The sequence below is a fragment of the Zonotrichia leucophrys genome, chromosome 25 (genome assembly GCF_028769735.1).
Source record: "Zonotrichia leucophrys gambelii isolate GWCS_2022_RI chromosome 25, RI_Zleu_2.0, whole genome shotgun sequence".
Lineage (NCBI taxonomy): Eukaryota > Metazoa > Chordata > Aves > Passeriformes > Passerellidae > Zonotrichia > Zonotrichia leucophrys.
The window spans coordinates 80,737-93,266 of NC_088194.1; the positions used below are offsets into that span (position 1 = coordinate 80,737).

Consider the following 12,530-nt stretch of genomic DNA (forward strand, 5'->3'; position numbering starts at 1 on the left):
TGGCCCTGAACCACGTGTGACACATGGCATGGGGACATGGGGACACTGAGCATGCCAGCCCTGCTCCATGTGTGACACATGGCATGGGGACATGGGGACACACACAGCTCTGCCCCATGTGTGACACATGGCATGGGGACAAACAGAGCACAGTCAGGGGACAGCACCACGTGGGGAGCAGCAGGAGCTGCCCCTTCCCACCCCAGGACAGGTGACACAGTGACACATTTTGGGCACACAGGCTGCACAGGTGACACAGTGACACATTTTGGGCACCAGGATGCAGTGCCCTCATCCCCAGGTGACACAGTGCCACATTTTGGGCACACAGGATGCACATGTGACAGGGTGACACTTTTTGGGCACACAGGTGACACAGTGCCACATTTTGGGCACACAGGATGCACAGGTGACACAGTGACACTTTTTGGGCACACAGGTGACACAGTGCCACATTCTGGGCACACAGGATGCAATGCCCTCACCCACAGGTGACAGGGATGACACAGTGCCACATTTTGGGCACGCAGGGTGCACAGGTGACACAGTGCCACATTTTGGGCACACAGGATGCACAGGTGACAGGGATGACACAGTGACACTTTTTGGGCGCACAGGTGACAGGGTGCCACATTCTGGGCACACAGGATGCACAGGTGACACACAGTGCCACATTTTGGGCACACAGGTGACACAGTGCCACATTTTGGGCACACAGGTGACACAGTGCCACATTTTGGGCACACAGGATGCAATGCCCTCACCCACAGGTGACAGGGATGACACTGTGACACTTTTTGGGCACACAGGTGACACAGTGCCACATTTTGGGCACGCAGGCTGCACAGGTGACACAGTGACACTCTGTGGGCACACAGGTGACAGGGATGACACAGTGCCACATTTTGGGCACACAGGATGCACAGGTGACACGGTGACACATTTTGGGCACACAGGTGACACAGTGCCACATTTTGGGCACGCAGGGTGCACAGGTGACACAGTGACACTCTGTGGGCACACAGGTGACACACAGTGCCACATTTTGGGCACACAGGTGACACAGTGCCACATTTTGGGCACCCGGTGGCAGCAGGGCCGCACTCACCGCTGACGTCCAGGTTGTACTTGGCCACCACGCTGCCCATGGAGCTGGTGGCCGTGCACACGTAGGTGCCGCTGTCGCTCTTGTTGAGGAAGGGGAAGATGAGGACGCTGTCGGAGCTCAGCTGCAGGGGGGCGTCGCTGCCCTCCTTCTCCCAGAGGAATTCCTGCGGGCTGGGACAGAACCGGGCCATGGGAACCCAGGCCCTGCCTTCCCTGGCTTACCGGGACCTTTGATGGGGTGGGGAGGGTTAAATCCTATAGGAATGGGATGGGGTCAGCTGATAACTTGGGGTTTTTCTGTTCTGATACCTTGGGGGTTTTATGTTGTGTTTTTCTGTTATATTTTTCTGTTTAGTTTCATATTAATGGTACTGTTTTTTTGGGTTTTTTTATAGGGCGGGGAAGACAAAATCCTAAAGGAATGGGATGGGCATAAACTGATTCCTTGGGGTATTTCTGTTGTGTTTTTCTGTTTATTTTTCAGTTTAGTTTCATATTAATGGTACTGTTTTTTTGGGGTTTTTTTATAGGGCAGGGAAGACAAAATCCTAAAGGAACGGGATGGGCATAAACTGATTCCTTGGGGTTTTTCTGTTGTGTTTTTCTGTTATATTTTTCTGTTTAGTTTCATATTAATGGTACTGGTTTTTTGTGGTTTTTTTATAGGGCGGGGAAGACAAAATCCTATAGGAACAGGATGGGCATAAACTGATTCCTTGGGGTATTTCTGTTGTGTTTTTCTGTTTAGTTTTATATTAATGTCACTAGGATCTTTTTATAGGGTGGGGAAGATAAAATCCTATAGGAAAGGGATGGGATAAACTGATTCCTTGGGGTTTTTCTGTTCAGTTTTATATTAATGGCACTGGGATCTTTTATAGGGCAGGGAAGACAAAATCCTAAAGGAATGGGATGGGGATAAACTGATTCCTTTGGGTTTTTCTGTTTAGTTTTATATTAATGTCACTGGGATCTTTTATAGGGCAGGGAAGACAAAATCCTATAGGAATGGGATGGGATAAACTGATTCCTTGGGGTTTTTCTGTTTAGTTTTATATTAATGTCACTGGGATCTTTTTATAGGGTGGGGAGGGTTAAATCCTATAGGAATGGGATGGGGTCAGCTGATAACTTGGGGTTTTTCTGTTCTGATACCTTGGGGTTTTCTGTTGTGTTTTTCTGTTATATTTTTCTGTTTAGTTTCATATTAATGGTACTGGTTTTTTGGGTTTTTTTATAGGGCAGGGAAGACAAAATCCTATAGGAACAGGATGGGCATAAACTGATTCCTTGGGGTTTTTCTGTTCTGATACCTTGGGGTTTTCTGTTGTGTTTTTCTGTTTAGTTTTATATTAATGGTACTAGGATTTTTCACAGGGTGGGGAAGACAAAATCCTAAAGGAATGGGATGGGATAAACTGATTCCTTAGGGTTTTTCTGTTTAGTTTTATATTAATGTCAGTGGGATCTTTTTATAGATTGGGAAGGATTAAATCCTATAGGAATGGGATAATCAGCTGATAACTTGGGGTTTTTCTGTTCTGATTCCTTGGGGGTTTTATGTTGTGTTTAAGTTTTTCTGTTCAGCTTTATATTAATGTTATTGGGATCTTTTTACAGGGTGGGGAAGATAAAATCCTATAGGAACAGGATGGGGTCAACTCACACCTTGGTGTTTTTCTGTTCTGATATCTTGGGGTTTTTCTGTTGTGTTTTTCTGTTTAGTTTCATATTAATGGTACTGTTTTTTTGGGTTTTTTTTATAGGGCGGGGAAGACAAAATCCTATAGGAACAGGATGGGCATAAACTGATTCCTTGGGGTATTTCTGTTGTGTTTTTCTGTTTAGCTTTATATTAATGTTATTGGGATCTTTTATAGGGTGGGGAAGACAAAATCCTATAGGAATGGGATGGGCATAAACTGATTCCTTGGGGTTTTTCTGTTTAGTTTTATATTAATGTCAGTGGGATCTTTTTATAGGGTGGGGAGGATTAAATCCTATAGGAATGGGATAATCAGCTGATAACTTGGGGTTTTTCTGTTCTGATATCTGGGGTTTTCTGTTGTGTTTTTCTGTTTAGTTTTATATTAATGGTACTGGGATCTTTTCATAGGGTGAGGAAGAAAAAATCCTATAGGAATGGGATGGGGATAAACTGATTCCTTAGGGTTTTTCAGTTCAGCTTTGTATTAATGTTACTGGGATCTTTTATAGGATGGGGAAAGTAAAATCCTATAGGAATGGGATGGGGATAAACTGATTCTTTGGGGTATTTCTGTACTAATACTTTGGGCTTTTTATGTTGTGTTTAAGTTTTTCTGTTCAGCTTTATATTAATGTTATTGGGATCTTTTATAGGGTGGGGAAGATAAAATCCTATAGGAATGGGATGGGCATAAACTGATTCCTTGGGGTTTTTCTGTTCTGGTATCTTGGGTTTTCTGTTGTGTTTTTCTGTTTAGTTTTATATTAATGGTACTGGGATCTTTTCACAAAGTGGGGAAGACAAAATCCTAAAGGAATGGAATGGGATAAACTGATTCCTTGGGGTTTTTCTGTTTAGTTTTATATTAATGTCACTGGGATCTTTTTATAGGGTGGGGAGGATTAAATCCTATAGGAATGGGATAATCAGCTGATAACTTGGGGTTTTTCTGTTCTGATACCTTGGGGTTTTTCTGTTATATTTTTCTGTTTAGTTTCATATTAATGGTACTGGTTTTTTGTGGTTTTTTTATAGGGCGGGGAAGACAAAATCCTAAAGGAAAGGGATGGGATAAACTGATTTCTTGGGGTTTTTCTGTTTACTTTTATATTAATGTCAGTGGGATCTTTTCACCAAACAATCCCATTCTAGCTGGAGAGACCCAAGGCCAATCTTGTCAAACTTCAGGCCCAAATCATAAATAACATGAAAAGAAGCACACGAGGAGGATGAAACTTCATCTTTTGAAGCTATCAATATGCAAATAAATGAAAATAAAACGTATAAACTGGACTAAAACTTACAAACTGGACTAAAACTTATAAACTTATAAACTGGACTAAAACTAATTAAAATGTGAGATCTCATGACCAAGCCCCCTTTTGCTTCCATCTTGGAGCCATCTGGGCACTGCCAGGGTGTGGCTTTTGATGGCATTTCAATAAAAATTCACTTTATTCCTCTTAAATCCAATCCAGATCCAGCTCCTTGAGGGGGAAATGTTTAATTTAGGGGGAAATGTTTAATTCAGGATGGATCTGCTGCTCCAGGAGAGGACAGGGGGGCTCTCATGGAACCCCCCAGGACAGGGACAGGGACACCCCAAAGGCAGCCCAGCCCCTGCTGGTTTGGGCTGTGGGACCTGGCGGAGGCAGGGGAGGCGCTGAGGAGGAGGAGGGAGGTGAGGAAGGCCTTACATGGGGTTGCCCTGCCCGTCACATTGCAGCTGCAGCTTCTCCCCCTCGCGCGGGTACTGAGGGTGCGGCTCGATCCTCGCCGTGGGTTTGTCTGGAAAAGGGGGAGAGGAACTGGGGTGAGGGACTGGAACCCCAAATCCTGGCCTGGAACCCCAAATCCTGGCCTGGAACCCCAAATCCTGGCCTGGAAACCCAAATCCTGGCCTGGAACCCCAAATCCTGCTCCTGGGATCCCAAATCCTGGCATGGAACCCCAAATCCTGGCCTGGCACCCCAAATCCTGCTCCTGGGATCCAAAATCCTGGCCTGGAACCCCAAATCCTGCTCCTGGAACCCCAAATCCTGCCCTGGCACCCCCAAATCCTGGCCTGGCACCCAAAATCCTGCACCTGGGATCCGAAATCTTGCACCTGGAAACCTAAATCGTGACCTGGAACCCCAAATCCCGCTCCTGGAACCCCAAATCCTGCTCCTGGCACCCCAAATCCTGTACCTGGAACCCCAAATCCTGACCTGGCACCCCAAATCTTGCACCTGGAACGCCAAATCCTGGCCTGGAACCCCAAATCCTGCTCCTGGGATCCCAAATCCTGGCCTGGCACCCCCAAATCCTGCTCCTGGGATCCAAAATCCTGGCATGGAACCCCAAATCCTGACCTGGCATCCCAAATCTTCCCCCTGGAACCCCAAATCCTGACCTGGAACCCCAAATCCTGGCATGGAACCCCAAATCCTGCTCCTGGAACCCCAAATCCTGACCTGGCATCCCAAATCCTGGCCTGGAACCACAAATCCTGCACTGGCACCCCAAATCCTGCTCCTGGCACCCCAAATCCTGCTCCTGGGATCCCAAACCCTGCTCCTGGGATCCCAAATCTTGCACCTGGAAATGTAAATCCTGACCTGGAACCCCAAATCCTGGCCTGGAACCCCAAATCCTGGCATGGAACCCCAAATCCTGACCTGGTACCCCAAATCCTGCTCCTGGAACCCCATATCCTGACCTGGCACCCCAAATCTTGCACCTGGAAACTCAAATCCTGACCTGGAACCCCAAATCCTGGCATGGAACCCCAAATCCTGCACCTGGGATCCAAAATCTTGCACCTGGAAATCCAAATCGTGACCTGGAACCCCAAATCCCGCTCCTGGAACCCCAAATCCTGGCATGGCACCCCAAATCCTGCTCCTGGGATCCCAGATCCTGATTGGAATGCCAAATCCTGCTCCTGGCACTCCAAATCCTGTCCCTGGCATCCCAAATCCTGACCTGGCATCCCAAATCTTGTTCCTGGTGCCCAAAATCCTGCACCTGCCATCCCGAATCTTGCACTTAGTACCCCAAATCCTGCACCTTGTATCCCAAAACCTTCCCCTGGATCCCAAATCCTGGCCTGGCACTCCAAATTCTGCACCTGGAATCCCAAATCCTGCACCTGAATCCCAAATCCTGCCCTGGCATCCCAAACCCTGACCTGGTACCCAAAACCCTGTACCTGGAAACCCAAATCCTGCCCTGGTACCCCTAATCTTGCACTTTGTACCCCAAATCCTGCACCTGGTACTCCAAATCCTGCCCCTGGATCCCAAATCCCAAATCCTGGGATCCCCAAATCCTGCCCTGGAACCCCAAATCTTGCACCTGGAAACTCAAATCCTGACCTGGAACCCCAAATCCTGCTCCTGGCATCCCAAATCTTGCACCTGGAAACCCAAATCCTGGCCTGGAACCGCAAATCTTGCACCTGGTGCCCCAAATCCTCCACTTGGAAACCCAAATCCTGCGCCTGGAAACACAAATCCTGCACTGGCACCCCAAATCCTGCTCCTGGGATCCCAAACCCTGCCCTGGTGCCCCAAATCCTGCACTTGAAACCCCAAATCCTGCACCTGGTAGCACGTGTCACCATGCACAGGAAGTGTCACCATGCACAGGAAGTGTCACCATGCCCACGTGTGACAGGACCACGATGTCCCCGTGTCCCTGAGCCCACCAGGCCGCCTGTGTGGTGTCCCCTGAAGCTCCACCCCACCCCAAACACCTCCCCACGTACAGTGGACCTGCAGCTTCTGCGTGGTGGACCTCTCCGAGTTCTGCAGGGACTCGTGGTCCACGGTGCAGGTGACCTCGACCTCGTTGTCCTCCTTGGTGACACGGAACTCCACCCTGCTGGTCACCGTGAAGGTCTTGCCGTTGGGGTCCTCCACCACCTCGGTGCCCGAGTCTGTGGGCACAGGGGACAGTGACAGATGGCACACTGAGCAGGGCACAGCCCTGCCTGGGGCAAGGGGAAAAACAGAAATTGCCACTCAGGGGTTCGAGCTGCAGCTGCAGGAGAAGGCTGGATTGATGTAAATGTTGTAAAAATGTTATGGGGGTTGTATTATAATTGAATTATAACTGTATTATAACTGTACTATAATTGTATTATAACTGCATTGTAATTGTATTATAACCAACTGTATTATAACTCTATTATATACTACATATTAATGATGTATTCTAATATAGTGCATTATAACTGTACTATAATTGTATTATAACTGCATTGCAATTGCATTATAACCAACTGTATTATAACTATATTATATACTACATATTAATTATGTATTCTAATATAGTGCATTATAACTGTATTATAATTGTATTATAACTGAATTATAACTGTATTATAACTGTACTATAATTGTATTATAACTGCATTATAAACAACTGTATTATAACTATTTTATATACTACATATTAATTATGTATTCTAATACAGTGCATTATAACTATACTGTAATTGTATTATAACTGCATTGTAATTGTATTATAACTAACTGTATTATAACTACATTATATACTGCACATTAATTATGTATTCTAATATAGTGCATTATAACTGCATTATAACTAACTGTATTATAACTCTATTATATACTACATATTAATTATGTATTCTAATATAGTGCATTATAACTGTATTATAATTGTATTATAACTGAACTATAACTGTATTATAACTGTATTATAACTGCATTATAATTGTATTATAACCAACTGTATTATAACTATATTATATACTACATATTAATTATGTATTCTAATACAGTGCATTATAACTGTACTATAATTGTATTATAACTGCATTGTAATTGTATTATAACCAACTGTATTATAACTACATTATATACTACACATTAATTATGTATTCTAATATAGTGCATTATAACTGTATTATAATTGTATTATAACTGAACTATAACTGTAGTATAACTGCATTATAATTGTATTATAACCAACTGTATTATAACTCTATTATATACTACATATTAATTATGTATTCTAATATAGTGCATTATAACTGTATTATAACCAACTGTATTATAACTCTATTATATATTACATATTAATTATGTAATATAATATAGTGCATTATAACTGTACTATAATTGTATTATAATTGCATTATAACTGCATTGTAATTGTATTATAACCAACTGTATTATAACTCTATTATATACTACATATTAATTATGTATTCTAATACAGTGCATTATAACTGTACTATAATTGTATTATAACTGAATTATAACTGTATTATAACCAACCCTATTATAACTCTATTATATACTACATATTAATTATGTATTCTAATATAGTGCATTATAACAAAGAAATAATAATAATAATTATTATTATTATTATTATTATTATTATTATTATTATTCTATTCTATATTACCTCCTAACAAAGAAACCCGTGCCTCCCTTCCCTCTATAACCAAACACCCCCAACCTCCAGCAGCGCCATTCCCCAAATCCTCTCACACCGAAAGCAGCCCCAGGTACTCCAAAAACTTCCCCTGGCATCCCAAATCCTGCACCTGGAACCCCAAATCCTGCACCTGGCACCCCAAATCCTGCACCTGGCACCCCAAATCCTGCACCTGGCACCCCAAATCCTGCCCTGGAACTCCAAAATCTGCACCTGGAACTCCAAAACCTTCCCCTGGCATCCCAAATCCTTCCCCTGGCACTCCAAATCCTGCACCTGGAAACCCAAATCCTGCCCTGGAACCCCAAATCCTGCACCTGGCACAACCTGGATTTTAAGCACAGTGAGAAATCTTTCATCAAGGATGGCACAGCCTGGATTTTAGGCACAGAGGGCAATCTCCCAGCCAGGGTGGCACAGCCTGGATTTAGGCACAGAGGGCAATCTCCCAGCCAGGTGGCTGTGCCCATGTCCATTCCCAGCAGCCTCTGTCCCCCGTGCGGTGTCCCTGAGCTGTCCCCAAGCTGTCCCCGAGGTGTCCCCAAGCTGTCCCCGAGCTGTCCCCAGCCCCGGCCGGTGCCACCCACCCTTGATGTCCCTGTTGCCCTTCCTCCAGCGCAGCTGCGCCGCGGGTTTGCTGCCGGACGAGCGGCAGAGGAGCCGCGCCACCTTCTCCTCGTCGATGGGCTGCTCGTGGCCGAAGATCTGCGGCTTCTGGGGGATTCCTGCGGGAGGAGGGGACAAAAAAAGCCACAGGTCTGAGGTGGCAGTGCCACCGCGAGGTGGGACGTGCAGGCAGGGGATGGGGTCTGGCAGCTGCTGATGGCGGTTGTGGAGTTCTTTCCTCAGGGAAATCCTGCTCTGGTACCCTAAATCCTGCACCTGGTAGCACAAATCCTACCCTGGAACTCCAAAATCTGCACTTGGAAATCCAAATCCTGCCTTGGAACCCCAAATCCTGCACCTGGGATCCCAAAATCTTCCCCTGGCACCCCAAATCCTGCCCTGGAACTCCAAAATCTGCACCTGGAACTCCAAAACCTTCCTCTGGCATCCCAAATCCTGCCCTGGCACTCCAAATTCTGCCCTGGGATCCAAAATCCTGCACCTGGTAGCACAAATCCTACCCTGGAACTCCAAAATCTGCACTTGGAAATCCAAATCCTGCCTTGGAACCCCAAATCCTGCACCTGGAACTCCAAATCCTGCCCCGGTGTCCCAAATCCTGCCCTGGAACCCCAAATCCTGCCCTGGTGCCCCAAATCCTGCACCTGGAACCTCTAATCCTGCACCTGGTACTCCAAAAACTTCCCCTGGCACCCCAAATCCTGCACCTGGAACTCCAAATCCTTCCCCTGGCACTCCATATCCTGCAACTGGCATCCCAAATCCTGCCCTGGCATCCCAAATCCTGCACCTGGAACTCCAAATCCTGCACCTGGAACTCCAAATCCTGCCCTGGGATCCCAAATCCTGCCCCTGGAACCTCTAATCCTGCACCTGGTACTCCAAAAACTTCCCCTGGCACTCCATATCCTGCAACTGGCATCCCAAATCCTGCCCCTGGCACTCCAAATTCTGCGCCTGGATCTGAAATCCTGCACCTGGAACTCCAAATCCTGCACCTGGAAACCCAAATTCTGCCCTGGCACTCCATATCCTGCCCTGGAACTCCAAAATCTGCACCTGGAACTCCAAATCCTGCCCCTGGCACTCCAAATCCTGCACCTGGAAACCCAAATTCTGCCCTGGAACCCCAAATCCTGCACCTGGCACTGGGAAATCTTTCATCAAGGGTGGCACAGCCTGGATTTTAAGCACAGTGAGAAATCTTTCAGCAAGGGTGGCACAGCCTGGACTTTGGAAAAAGAGAGAAATCTTTCATCAAGGGTGGCACAGCCTGGATTTTAGGCACAGAGGGCAATCTTTCAGCCAAGGTGGCACAGCCTGGATTTTAGGCACAGAGGGCAATCTTTCATCAAGGGTGGCACAACCTGGATTTCAGGTAAAGAGGGAAATGTTTCAACAAGGGTGGCACAGTCTGGACTTCAGGGACAGTTCTGGACTTTAGGAAATGAGGGAATTCTTTTAGCCAGGGTGGCACAGCCTGGACTTTAGGGACAGTGGGACACCTTTTAGCAAAGGTGGCAGAGTCTGGACTTTGGAAAAAGAAAGAAATCTTTTAACAAGGGTGGCACAGCCTGGATTTTAAGCACAATGAGAAACCTTTCAGCCAGGGTGGCACAGCCTGGATTTTAGGCACAGTGGGCAATCTTTCATCAAGGGTGGCACAGCCTGGATTTTAAGCATGGTGAGAAATCTTTTAACAAGGGTGGCACGGCCTGGATTTTAGGCACAGTGGGCAATCTCCCAGCCAGGGTGGCACAACCTGGATTTTAGGCACAGTGAGAAATCTTTCAGCAAGGGTGGCACAGCCTGGATTTTAGGCACAGAGGGCAATCTTTCATCAAGGGTGGCACAACCTGGATTTTAAGCACGAGGAACCTTTCAGCCAGGGTGGCACAGCCTGGATTTAGGCACAGAGGGCAATCTTTCAGCCAGGGTGGCACAGCCTGGATTTAGGCACAGAGGGCAATCTCCCAGCCAGGGTGGCACACTCAGGGCTGTGCCCATGTCGTACCCAGCACGGTGACCAGGGCCTTGGCTGTCCTGACGGGCATGGTGAAGATGGAGCAGGTGTACTCGCCCTCGTCGGCCAGCACCACGTCGCTGATGCTGATGGTCAGCTCGTTGGGGGTGGATCTCTCCAGCTGGATCCTGTTATCCCGCAGCGCTGGGGACAAAAGGGACACTGGGGTCAGTGCCACCACCGCCTTAGATGAGTGCCATCACCCCAGCCAGCACCCCAGCCCAGTGCCACCACCACAGCCACCACCCCAGCCCAGTGCCACCACCCCAGCCCAGTGCCACCACCCCAACACACCTCAGCCCAGTGCACCACCCCAACCATCCCCCAGCCCAATGCCACCACCCCAGCCATGCCACCACCCCAGCCCAGTGTCACCACCCCAACCATCCCCACCCAGGCCACCACCTCAGCCCAGTGCCAGCACCACCACCACCCAGCCCAGTGCCACCACCCCAGCTCAATGCCACCACCCCAGCTCAATGCCACCACCCCAACTCAGTGCCACCACCCCAGCCACCACCCCAGCCCAGTGCCACACCACAGCCACACCCAGCTCAATGCCACCACCCCAGCTCAATGCCACCACCACAGCCACTACCTCAGCCCAGTGCCACCACGCCAGTTCAGTGCCACCACCCCAGCCCAGTGCCACCACCACAGCCACACCTCAGCCAGTGCACCACCCAACCACCACCCCAGCTCAGTGCCCACCACCCAGCTCAGTGCCACCACCCCAGCTCAGTGCCACCACTACAGCCACCACCCCAGCTCAGTGCCACCACCACAGCCACCACCCCAGCTCAATGCCACCACCACAGCCACCACCTCAGCCCAGTGCCACCACCCCAGCCACCACCCCAGCTCAGTGCCACCACCCCAGCCCAGTGCCACCACCCCAGCCCAGTGCCACCACCCAACCACCACCCTAGATGAGTGCCACCACCACAGCCACCACCCAGCGCGATGTCACCACCCCAGCCACCACCCCAACTCAGTGCCACCACCCCAGCCCAGTGCCACCACCCCAACCACCACCCCAGCTCAGTGCCACCACCCCAGCTCAGTGCCACCACCCCAGCCCAGTGCCCAAGCTCAGTGCCACCACCCCAGCCCAGTGCCACCACCCCAACCATCACCCCAGCCCAGTGCCACCACCCCAGCCACCACCCCAGCTCAGTGCCACCACCCCAGCCCAGTGCCACCACCCCAACCATCACCCCAGCCCAGTGCCACCACCCCAGCTCAATGCCACCACCACAGCCACTACCCCAGGTCAATGCCACGATTTCACCCAGCCCAGTTGTTACCCACCAACCCATTTCCACCCCCAACCTCACCCAAAATACCCATGCCCAACGTCAGTGCCACCACTCCCAGCTTGGGGTTTTACCTCTTTCCCATGTTTTGGGATTTTACCTTATTTTCCCCAATTGTGGGTTTTATTTTCATTTTTCACCCAGTGGGATTTACTCATTTTCCCCAACTGTGGGATTTTATTTCCTCTTGGGGTTTTACTCCTTTTCCCCAATGTGGGATTTTACCCCAGTTGGGGCTTTTACTCATTTTCCCCAAACTGTGGGATTTGACCTCATCTTCCCCAACTGTGGG

The 12,530-nt window shown here is 48.4% G+C and overlaps 1 protein-coding gene across 1 annotated transcript in view; it reads right to left on the bottom strand.

Moving 5' to 3' along the window:
- CADM3 (cell adhesion molecule 3) overlaps positions 1-12,530 on the bottom strand; it is a 40,637-nt gene that overhangs the window by 7,446 nt on the left and 20,661 nt on the right. Inside the window, exons 3-7 of the mRNA XM_064732284.1 lie at positions 10,914-11,066; positions 8,860-8,997; positions 6,567-6,737; positions 4,513-4,603; positions 1,109-1,278 (exon numbers count right to left, since the gene is read on the bottom strand). Coding sequence (XP_064588354.1) covers positions 1,109-1,278; positions 4,513-4,603; positions 6,567-6,737; positions 8,860-8,997; positions 10,914-11,066 — 723 coding nt within the window. The remainder of the gene's footprint in view (positions 1-1,108; positions 1,279-4,512; positions 4,604-6,566; positions 6,738-8,859; positions 8,998-10,913; positions 11,067-12,530) is intronic.